Source organism: Delphinus delphis, chromosome 2 (assembly GCF_949987515.2).
Source record: "Delphinus delphis chromosome 2, mDelDel1.2, whole genome shotgun sequence".
NCBI lineage: Eukaryota > Metazoa > Chordata > Mammalia > Artiodactyla > Delphinidae > Delphinus > Delphinus delphis.
The window spans coordinates 46,036,969-46,049,293 of NC_082684.1; the positions used below are offsets into that span (position 1 = coordinate 46,036,969).

The 12,325-nt window shown below is 39.5% G+C and overlaps 1 protein-coding gene across 4 annotated transcripts in view; it reads left to right on the forward strand.

The window, feature by feature from the left end:
* The window catches only part of DLGAP5 (DLG associated protein 5), a 39,758-nt gene that overhangs the window by 17,655 nt on the left and 9,778 nt on the right, over positions 1-12,325 (forward strand). For all 4 annotated transcript variants that reach the window (XM_060003441.1, XM_060003440.1, XM_060003442.1 and 1 more), the window contains 4 exons: positions 579-664; positions 1,422-1,582; positions 7,670-7,762; positions 11,095-11,314. In XM_060003441.1, the coding sequence (XP_059859424.1) occupies positions 579-664; positions 1,422-1,582; positions 7,670-7,762; positions 11,095-11,314 (560 nt within the window). The remainder of the gene's footprint in view (positions 1-578; positions 665-1,421; positions 1,583-7,669; positions 7,763-11,094; positions 11,315-12,325) is intronic.

A 12,325-nucleotide genomic window follows, 5' to 3' on the forward strand; every position in this document is an offset into this window, starting at 1 on the left:
TAGACTGGATAATTCTTGTTGTGGGGTCTGTCCCCTGCATTGCAGGACGTTTTGTAGCATCCCTGGCCAGTAGCACTCCTCCAGTTCGTGACAATCAAAAATGCTTCTAGATATTGCCAAATACTCCCTGGTAGGAAAAATTGACCCAGTTGAGAACCACTGCCTTTGGACAAGCAAAGCCTAATAGAATCTTTAAGGCCCTATCACTGTAATTTGAGACTTACTGTAATTTGAGACTTACAGTAATTTGAGACTTAACAGTTTTTAGCTTCATCTTACTCTTGGCAATTGAATTCGCCTTAGTTTCATGGAAAATAACAGAACTAAGGAATGCCTGATTCTTTCTGCTTAGCCACTGAAAAATAAGAACAGAAAAGACTAGAAATATTAGCTTGAAAAATGGGCTCTTGGCATTAACCATCCACTTAAGTTTTAGGTGTGGAAGGATGGACATACATAGAATATCAAATTGTATTTATGGATTTTAACATATCACATTTCATAAAATAATTAAGCATCAGCTCTGGGAAGTTAATGTTGTATAATTGTCATAGTGCTAACGTATGTCATCATTTTAGAAATACTCTCCAGTCAGAAACTGAGAAGTTAACTTCACACTGCCTTGAGTGGGACAGAAAGCTTGAATTGGACATTCCAGATGACGGTGAGGGAACATTTATATGTTTTTATGTCTTACCTTTATTTTTTTTTAATATGGTTACATTTATTTGAAACACAAAAATCCAGTGTTGTCCAACTTTATAATTTCATTGTTATTCAAAATAGCAAGAATTTTTCTTATCTCACATATGTTCACTAATATCTCTGTGCTAAAATGGTACCTGACTTACAAGATATAAGTAGTTAGAATATTGACTATGATTCCTGAGAGTTAGACATTTGCCTATTTTATTATTAGATTTTTTTACTGTCTTTATGAATGACAGCTATAGTTGGTATTGCTTAAGTATACAAAAATATTTTCTGAACAAAAATTACCTAAATCAGTATGAAATCAAATCAAAATCAATCAAGTTTTCTGAAAAGTTCCAACCTTACCTATTCAGGAAAGCTATTTAGAAAAAAGTCATTTGTGTACTGCCACATCAGTCCTTAGATACTGATGTGCAGTGAGTTGTTTGACGTTGAATTCTTATAAAATACAAGGAGAGGTAGAATGCTCTTTACTGTGTAGCAATATGTATGAGAATGTATATTGATAATTTTTAGCAGGAATTGAAGCAGATAGTAAATGCTCAATATTTGTATGACAAAGTTTTGTAGTAGATATTTTTTGTTTTACTTTAAAACAAAACTGTAACTGTAGGATATTTGGAATGAGGTCGTCTTATCAGCTGGTTGGTTTGCAGTAAAGGTCCTGTCTTGTCCTTTAACTTTTAAAAACCTCATATTTCTTTTAGCTAAAGATCTTATTCGCACAGCAGTTGGTCAAACAAGACTCCTTATGAAAGAAAGGTTCAAACAGTTTGAAGGACTGGTGGACAATTGTGAATATAAACGAGGTGAAAAGGAAACTACCTGTACAGATCTGGATGGATTTTGGGATATGCTTAGTTTTCAGGTATGTGGTCAAGTATTTTGAATATGTTAACTTTGAGTCTGTTTTTTTTGTTTTTTTGAAAATGAGGTAACAGTAGTATAAAAGGGTTAGTATTAGCTACTTATGTGCCTGTAATATTAGTTATGTATTTATTTATTTGTGGCTGCATTGGGTCTTCGTTGCTGAGCGTGGGCTTTCTCTAGTTGTGGCAAGCGGGGGCTTCTCTTGTTGTGGAGCATGGGCTCTAGGTGTGCGGGCTTCAGTAGTTGTGGCACGCGGGCTTCAGTAGTTGTGGCTCACGGGCTTCAGAAGTTGTTTCTCGTGGGCTCTAGAGCACAGGCTCAGTAGTTGTGGAGCACAGGCTTAGTTGCTCCGCAGCATGTGGTATCTTCTCGGACCAGGGCTCGAACCCGTGTCCCCTGCATTGGCAGGCAGATTCTTAACCACTGCTCCAACAGGGAAGTCCCTGTGCCTGTAATATTAAATGAGATATTAGCACCTTAATAAACTGTAATGTGCTGTCTAAATTTTTATTTTATTTATTTATTTGTTTATTTGACTACGTCGGGTCTTAGTTGCAGCACATGGGATCTCTGTTGTGGTATGCGGGGTCTTTTAGTTGTGGCATTCGGGAATCTTTTAGTTGTGACATGTGGGATCTTTAGTTGCAGCATGTGAACTCTTAGTTGCGGCATGTGGGATCTAGTTTCCTGACCAGGGATCGAACCCAGGCCCCCTGCATTGGGAGTGCAGAGTCTTAGCCACTGGACCACCAGGGAAGTCCCAAGTGCTGTCTAAATTTGATGACTGATTTCTTCTCCTCCCCTATATTGTCAGTGTGATTTCTATTTGGGTTGGAAACTGAGATTATATTCAACTGTTGAATAATCTGTAATGATTCTACATGTGAGAAGATGAGTAAATCTAGTCTTTAGTAGTTCCGTTCATCCAGCAGTTACTGAGTTCCTACCGTGTGCCAGACATTGTACTAGGAGTTGATAAAATAAGGCACATTCTCGGCCCCAAAGGAGTTTGTAGTTTGATTAGTGAGTTAGACAAAATATATAATTCCAATCTAATGTAAAAAAGTGCTATGAGGGCTTCCCTGGTGGCGCAGTGGTTGAGAGTCTGCCTGCCGATGCAGGGGACGTGGGTTCGTGCCCCGGTCCGGGAAGATCCCGTGTGCCGCGGAGCGGCTGGGCCCGTGAGCTATGGCCGCTGAGCCTGCGCGTCCGGAGCCTGTGCTCCGCAACGGGAGAGGCCACAGCAGTGAGAGGCCCGCGTACCGAATATTAAAAAAAAAAAGAAAAAAAGAAAAGTGCTATGAGAGAGAGAATCATTAGGAAGATCAGTAAAGGCATGGGAGGAGATGATACTTTGTAGCTTTTTGAGCATATTTTAGAAATAAGCATATAAATTACTATTTCAGGAACCTATAGTCAACAACTATTAGACATTTCAAGAAAGCCTCAAACCTGAAAGAAAGAAGCCAAAGCAAAAATAAGAAGAAAGGTATTTGGATGGAGGAAGTGGGCCAATCTAGGAAGTATAGTATCCAAATAATAGGAATTCCAGAAAAGGAGTACTGAAAAATTAGAAAATCATCAATGAAATGGTTTAAAAATTTTCCCCAGTACTGCAGGACATGAGTTCCAGATTGAAGGAGCCCACTGAGTGCCTATCACTGTGAATCAGGTGTAGACCCACACCAACGTATGCCATTAAGTATAACTGTACAACTCTTGGGATGAAGAGAAAAGTGTAGAAGCTCCCAGAGAGAAAACAAGTTTCATACAAAGGGTCAAGGATCACAGTAGCCTTGGAGTTCTCAACTGCAACATTTAAAGCTGGGAGAACAATGCCCTCAAACTTCTGAGGGAAATAACTTCCAACCTGGAGCTCTGTAGCCAACCAATCAAGTGTGAGGGTGGAAGGGCATTTTCCAAACACACACAGTCTCAGATTTTACCTCCCAAGCACTCTTTCTTAGCAAGCTAAGTGAGAAAGTACCTCACAAAAATGAGGGAGTAAGCCAAGAATGGAGGAGGAGGTGGGTTGGATCCCCAGCAAGGGGCCAAGAGAATTGAGGCTGAGGGGAGACAAGAATGTGTGAAGCATGCTTAGGAAGCAGCACTTCCTGATCAGCACAAGGGGACCAGGGGCTCTACCAGACCTGTCTCTGGAAAGCTGAACTGAGTAAAATACCTGATCTGTTTTTTATTAAGAGGAGATTTAATGCATTCTTTTTTTTTCTTTTCTATTTTTAAAATTTATTTTATTTATTTATTTTTGACTGCGTTGGGTCTTTGTTGCTACGCGTGGGCTTTCTCTAGTTGTGGCGAGCAGGGGCTACTCTGTTGCAGTGCGTGGGCTTCTCACTGCGGTGGCTTCTCTTGTTGCGGAGCACGGGCTCTAGGCGCATGGGCTTCAGTAGTTGTGGCATGTGGGTTCAGTAGTTGTGGCTCTAGGACTCTAGAGCTCAGGCTCAGTAGCTGTAGCGCGCGGGCTTAGTTGCTCCGCGGCATGTGGGATCTTCCCAGACCAGGGATCGAACCCGTGTCCCCTGCATTGGCAGGCCGATTCTTAACCACTGCGCCACCAGGGAAGTCCTTAAGAGGAGATTTATACTTACTGTGCAGAGTTTAGACTGAATCGATGATAGACACATGAACAACTAAGCAAACAAAAGCAAAACAATTATTACGTCTAGAGAAAAGTGAGTAAGGGAACATAATAGTCTCAATAACTTTATGGCCCAGATGTGAATAGTGTTTATGTAGTCATAATATAAGCATTACTTTGTGAGCAGTTTTTATACATTTACCAGTTTTCATATTGATGAGTTGGTTAACTAGTATCCTTTGAAGGTGGTCAATTAATTCTGTGTTTCTTACTATCATTGTTAATTTATGGATTTAAAGATATTTGATGTGTTTTCATTATTTACAGTTACTGTCTTTACTGATGCTCGTTTCTCAGCTTTGGCCAATGACAGCCTCTTCAAACTGGCTGCTGGGGCCTTTTTTTTTTTTTTTTAAGAGTTATATTGAAATACAATCTGTGTATCATAAAATTAGCCTGTTTTAAATACCGTATGCTAACACATATATATGGAATCTAAAAAAAAAGAAAATGGTTCTGAAGAACCCAGAGGCAGGACAGGAATAAAGACGCAGACATTGAGAATGGATTTGAGGACACGGGGAGGGGGAAGGGTAGGCTGGGATGAAGTGAGAGAGTGGCAAGGACATATATACACTACCAAATGTAAAATAGCTAGCTAGTGGGAAGCAGCCACATAGCACAGGGAGATCAGCTCGGTGCTTTGTGACCACCTAGAGGGGTGGGATAGGGAGGGTGGGAGGGAGGGAGATGCAAGAGGGAGGAGATATGGGGATATAGGTATACATATAGCTGATTCACGTTGTTATACAGCAGAAACTAACACAACATTGTAAAGCAATTATACTCCAATAAAGATGTTAAAAAAATTTTGCCTGTTTTAAGTGTACAATTCAATGACTGTCAGTAAATTTACAGAGTTGCACACCGTGACCGTAATCCAAATTCAGAACATTTTTAGCACCACAAAAGGATCTGTCCTGCCTATTTGCAAGTCAATCCCCATTCTCACTCCTAGCCCCAGGCATCACTAATCTTCTTGCTGTCTTCGTAGATTTGCCTTTTCTGGGCATTTCACATTACGTAGAATAATACAATATGTGGTCTTTTGTATGTGACTTCTTTCACTTAGCATGATGTTTTTGAGGTTCATCATGTTGTAGCTTGTATCTATATTTATCAATTGATGGACATTTATATTGTTTCTACTCTTTGGTGATTATGAATAGTCTTCTATGAATATTCATATACAAATATCAGTGTGGATATATATTGTCATTTCTCTCGGGTGGATACCTAGATTTTGCTGGATCATGTAGTAAATTTATGTTTAACTTTTTAAGAAAGTGCCAAACAGTTTTCCAAAGTGATTACTCCATTTTACGTCTCCACCAACAATGTGTGCTCCTGTTTCACCACATCCATACTTGTTACATTGTCTGTCTTTTTTAATACAGCCATCCTAGTGGGTGAGAAGTGTCTCTGTAGTTTTGATAATGATGTTAAGCATCTTTTCATGTGCTTATTAGCCATTCCTATGTCTTTTTTGGCAAAATGTCTAGTAAAATCTTTTGCCCATTTTTAAATTGGTTTGCCTTTATTACTGAGTGGTGTTTTTCATATATCCTGGATACAAGTCCTTTATCAGAAATATTATTTGCAAATATTTTCTCCCAATTTGTGGCTTCTGTTATAATTTCTTAATGATGTCTTTTGCAGTATAAATGTTTCTGATTTTTGTATTTTTTGGCCACACGGCACGGCATGCAGGATCTTGGTTCCCTGACTAGGGACTGAACCCGTGCCCCTAAATTGGGAGCACAGAGTCTTAACCACTGGACCGCTGGGGAAGTCCCAAATGTTTTTGATTTTGATGAAGTTCAATTTATCAACTTTTTTCTTTTATGTTGTGTACATGTCTAAGAACTCTTTTTGCCTAACCACAGGTCACAAAGATTTTCTCTTATGTTTTCTTCTAAAAGTGTTACAGTTTCAGCTCTTACAGTTAGGTCTGTGATCCGTTTGTAGTTCGTTTTTCTGTATGCTGTAGATAAGAGTCTAAATTCATCTTTTTTCTTGAGGATATCCAATTTTCCCAGTACTGTTTCTTGAAAAGATTGTCTTTTCCTCATTGAATTACAGTGGCAACTTGTTGAAAATCAGTGATCATAAATGTAATCCTGAGTCGTTTTGACGTTTAAATTTTTTTTTTGAGAGAGAGATTGAGAATACATATGAACATAAATGCATAGTAAGGGGACTTGAAGCAAGTTTACCAAACTGTTGACAGTGGTTACCTCGTTGGAGGAGATTGGAAATACCAGAAGGATGGGGATATTATTTGAATCTTTTAAAATGAGATTGTGTGAAGAGAATGAGAAGGCATGCCACAGACTGGGAAATGAATATTTATAAAAGATGTATCTGATATTTGATATAAACATCTGTATCAAAATATACAAAGAACCCTTCAAACAACCTGATTTTTAAATGGAGAAAAGACCTGGTCAGACCCTTCACCAAAGAAGATACACAGATGGCAAGTAAGCATATGACAAGATAAGGCTCAACATCGTAGATCATTAAGGAATTGCCAATTAAAACTACAATAAGCTACCACTGCATGCCTATTAGAATGGCAAAAATCCAAACCACTGACAACACCAAATGCTGGTGAATATGGAGAGCAGCAGGAACTCTGATTCATTGCTGGTGGTACATTGCAAAATGGTACAGCCACTTTGGAAGACAGTTTGACAGTTTTTTACAAAACTAAACATGCTCTTATCATACAATCCAGCAATCACAGTCCTTGGTATTTTCCCAAATGGTTGAAAACATATGTCTACACAAATATGTGTACACAGGTGTTTATAGCATCTTTATTTATAATTGCCAAAACTTGGAAGCAACCAAGATGTCCTGTAAACAAAGAGAGAGAGATTGTATTCATATTGTGTAATTTAGGAAACAAAAACATTTAGGATATCTCTCCTACCACTTAGTGATCAAAAATAATTTAGGAGAGTTATCCATATATGGCTTTTTTTTTTTTTTTTTTTTTTTTTTTTTTGCGGTACGCAGGCCTCTCCCTGCTGTGGCCTCTCCCGTTGCGGAGCACAGGCTCCGCACGCGCAGGCTCAGCGGCCACGGCTCACAGGCCTAGCCGCTCCACGGCATGTGGGATCTTCCCGGACCGGGGCACAAACCCGTGTCCCCTGCATCGGCAGGCGGACTCTCAACCACTGTGGCACCAGGGAAGCCCCCATATATGACATTCTTTGTGTAGATTTTGAAGGTTTGTAAGACCAAAAAGAACAATGAACAATTTTACTATAAGAGTTTTTCACTTGAATACTAAATTCAGGGTGATTTAGTCTAATTTTATGTTGCCATTCTCAATTTTTTTGAAGCTTCAGTTTATTAGTTTGTAATTTTAATGTGGTTAGCATTAATCTGATAAACTTGTGCTTTATTTATTAATAGGTAGAAGACGTAAATCAAAAATTCAACAATCTGACCAAACTTGAGGAATCTGGGTGGCAAAACAATAACAATACAAGCAAAAAAGTTTTTCGGGTAAGTTTGTGGGTTTCTAATATAGACTCTTCTACTCTAAATTTTATTTTCAAGCTTTATAAACATTTAGCTTCAGATTTTTTATCATTTTTTAAAATAAGTTTCATATATTGCTTACAATGTGCTGATTGTCTTTGAAGAAAGAAAGGAAATGAGCAATGCAAAATTCAGGATGGTTATTTCCGGAGGGAGGAAGGATAGGGGCTATGATTGAATTGGGGCTGTGATTGATTGAGAGCTTCTGAGTTGCTACATAGTGGGTGTGTGTGTGTTTGTTTTATTCTTTAAATTGTGTTTATACATTTTTTGGTAATAATAATGGTAGAATTAGATAATTTATATAATGCTTAGTATGTGACAGATGTTGTTCCAAATACTTTACATGTTTTAACTCATTTAATCCTCAACAATCCTCCTGAGGTGGGTACTGTTATCCCCATTTTACAGTTGAGGAATATGAGGCCCAGAAAGATTAAGTTACTTGCCCAAGGTGGAGCTGGGTTTCAGGCCAGACTTTCTCATTCCGGAATTCCTATTCTTATCCAGTAGGCTGTGCTTTTGTGTGATATATTTCAAAATGAAAGATTTTTTGGGTTTTTTTTGGCCATGCCGAGTGGCTTGCGGGATCTTAGCTCCCTGACCAGGGATCGAACCTGGGCGCCCTGCAATGTAAACGTGGAGTCCTAACCACTGGACCACCACAGAAGTCCTGAAATAATTTTTTAAATAGAAAAGAAAGAGGAACAATGGCTCTTTAGAATGTCTGTCTTCTTCCCTATACTTTGTCTTGTAAAATTTCCTATTACTTTATCATGATAACTTCCATTCTTATCTATTTGTAGAATTTTTTCTAGTAATGTTTTAAACTCAGAGTTTTTGATTCAGATGAATGCTTCTCAAACCACAGTAGAGCATTGCCAGTTTTCCTTTTAGATTTTAGAAAAATGTCTGTGGTTATAAAATCAGGTTTCTAGATTGGTACTTTATCATGCTATGTAATCCATAGCAAAACTGTTTTAAATCCTTAGGAGTTTAAGCTGTTACAGTATTAAAGAAACATTTTAATAAAATTATTTTACTAATTGTTATGACAAAGACTCAAAGGACATTGACAAAATTGATTGAACGAGTTTTAAATCTACTAAACAATGAAGGATGCTTGAACATTTTGAAGCTACTGTGGATATTTCTTATTGAGTACTTAGTCCTGGAAACATTAATATCATCAGGGATGCAGATAATGGCTGTATCAGTACAGCAGTATATCAGAGCCTTGTAATTCTGCCCCTTGTCACCAGGTGTCTCTCTCCTCCTACTTTATTTATAGGCTACTGTTAAGATATTGGACAAATAAAATAAAATTTATCTTTTACCTATACTTTGTTACCATTCCCTTCTACCTCCTATTCATTGCCTCTCATTCCATCACTTATCCTGTTTTCATCTTTCCCTCTTTTTTCCATCAGTTTTTAGGTATGTTTAAGGGTCTTATCTCTGTTTACATTAGGAAAAAGCAAAACAACAACAGCTAAACCTGTGAGGGCCACATCTGTGTACTGTGAGGGTACACAGTTATTTGTACCTCCCCTTCCCCCATTCCCATTTCTTTCTTCCCAGTCACAGACAAGCTTCCTGAAAAAGTTGTCTATACTCTGTCTTTATTATTTTGATTCCCACTTACCTTTCCAACTCACTGCAATTCAGCTTCACCCCCTCTATGCTTCCAGAACAGTTATAACCAAGGTTATTGATCCATTAATTGCTGCAGTTATTAGGTACTTAATTATAAAATCTAGTCCCTCTGCAGTATTAAATACAGTCTACTCCCTCTTTCTTGAAATTATTTTATACTGATTTTCCTCCTACCTCTGTCCCTTTTTATCAGTCATGTTTGCAAGTTTCTTTCCATTTATCCCTTAAGTGTTTGTGATACTCCAGTTCCTACCTCAACTCTCTTCTCTCCTTCCATATTCTTCATGCGCAATCTTACCCACTCGGCGATGATTCCCGAATCTGTATTTCAAACCACTCTTACTGCTGACACAGTAATACTTTAAAATCTGTGTATCCCAAACTGAAATCATCTTCACACACATCGATGTTTCCCTGTCTCAGAGAATGGTATTATCATCCCTCCAGGCCTCCAAGATAGAAACCTGGCTATCTTCTGTGGTCCTTTCCTTTCTGTATTTCACCACCTTCATTCCACGTATCTAAAAGATTGCTAAGTCCTCTCAATTCTTCCTCATATCTCCTGAATCTGTTTACTTTTTTCCATTTTTCCCTCCGTTATCTAACTGCTAGCATCTTTTTCCAGTATCACTGAAGTAATCGCCTTCCTAACTGGCTTGTAACCCTCCAATCCATTCTCCAGGCTGGACACAGAGTGACTTTTCCAGAAGGCAAATTTGATAATGTTAACCTGATTAAAAATCATCAGTAACCTCTATTCCTTTGTCCTCTGTGTAAATGTAGCTCCTCAAAATGGTTACATGTGAGGGATCATAATTAGCTGTTACTTACCTCTTGCCAACTCCTCTGTGCTTTCTTTCATTCCTGGTTTTGCAAACATGCTATTCTCTCTACCTAGCCCTTTCCTCATCCCATCTTGTAGCCCACCTAGCTGTGATTTCAGCTCAGGTGCTACTTCCTATAAGCCTTCTTGGTGCCTCTGAAGGTTGATTAATTGATAAATTCAGCCCTCTGAATTTATTTCTAACATGACATTTATTCTTCTCAGTGTCCTTATCTAGCTCTTCCACTGTGAAGCTGAGAACTCCTTGAGGGCAGGAACTTTGTCCTTTACCTTTTGAACCCCAGCATTTTATTTATTTATTTATTAAAAATTTATTATTTTTAAATTTTTGCCTGCTTTGGGTCTTCGTTGCTGCATGTGGACTTTCTCTAGTTGCAGCAAGCGGGGCCCATCTTCATTGCGGCGCGCAGGCTTCTCATTGCGGTGGCTTCTCTTATTGTGGAGCATGGGCTCTAGGCACGCGAGCTTCAGTAGTTGCAGCACTCGGACTCAGTAGTTGTAGCCCATGGGCTTCGGAGCAGACTCAGTAGCTGTGGTGCACGAGTTTAGTTGCTCCGTGGCATGAGAGATCTTCCTGGACCAGGGGTTGAACCTGTGTCCCCTGTATTGGCAAGCGGATTCTTAACCACTGCGCCACTAGGGAAGTCCAACCCCCCCCCCCCCGCAAGCATTTTAGCACGTATTAGGAGCTTGGTAAGTATATGATGAATGTGTTGAGTATTTCATGTATGCCTTATTTGTTTTTCTTATAAGATGGTAATGAATCCCTTTAATAAGTCATAATTTCTCTTCACAGAAAAAAGTTGTCTCAGGTATAGTGAGTAAACCCAAACAGGATGATGGTGGAAGAATTGCAGCTAGAAATCGCCTAGCTGCCATAAAAAATGCAGTGAGAGAGAGAATTAAGCAGAAAGAACATGCTGAGGCAGCAGCCTCTGCAATGCCAAAGGAAGTGGATAAAATAGTGTTTGATGCTGGATTTTTCAGAATTGAAAGTCCCGTTAAATCATTCTCAGGTTAGTTTTTCTGCTGAGACTACTAAACGGAAATATTTGGGTTGGATGGGAGCTTGTGTAAGAGGTGAAAAATAGTTTTCACATGAAGATTTATGTGTTTTCTGTGATTTCTGAGAAATAGCTTATGGAAGGTGGGTTTGGTTTAATTTTCATTTGGAGTAAAAATTTTCCTCCTATCTTTTTTTTTTTTTTTTTGCGGTACACGGGCCTCTCACTGTTGTGGCCTCTCCCGTTGTGGAGCACAGGCTCCGGACGCACAGGCTCAGCGGCCATGGCTCACGGGCCCAGCTGCTCCACGGCATGTGGGATCTTCCCGGCCCGGGGCACGAACCCGTGTCCCCTGCATCGGCAGGCGGACTCTCAACCACTGCACCACCAGGGAAGCCCCTCCTCTTATCTTTTTGAAGTACAGTAAATGTACCAATTTCCTTATTTTATTTAAAAAAAATTTTTTTTAATTTATTTATTTGGCTGCACCGGGTCTTAGTTGCGTCATGCGAACTCTTAGTTGCGGCATGTGGGATCTAGTTCCCTGATCAGGGATCGAACCTGGGCCCCCTGCATTGGGAGCGCGGAGTCTTAGCCACTGAACCACCAGGGAAGTCCCCCATTTTCCTAATTTTAAAATATTGCAGTGTAACCAGCTTTTACTACTTCAGGAAACCATTCTTTCTTATGATTTTCTAACTCTGGTTGTATTTTTCAATAGCTATTTTTCATAGGCTATCTTTATTAGATTGAATTTATTTACCTAGATTGAAATTATGTATAAGCCATATAATGAGAGGTCATAGTTGAGGTAATCTGTTTCTTCAATCTTGGTAGACATTTTTTTTTTTTTTTTTGCGGTGTGCAGGCCTCTCACTGTTGTGGCCTCTCCCACTGCGGAGCACAGGCTCCGGACGCGCAGGCTCAGCGGCCATGGCTCACGGGCCCAGCCGCTCCGCGGCATGTGGGATCCTCCCGGACCGGGGCATGAACCCATGTCCCCTGCATCGGCAGGCGGACTCT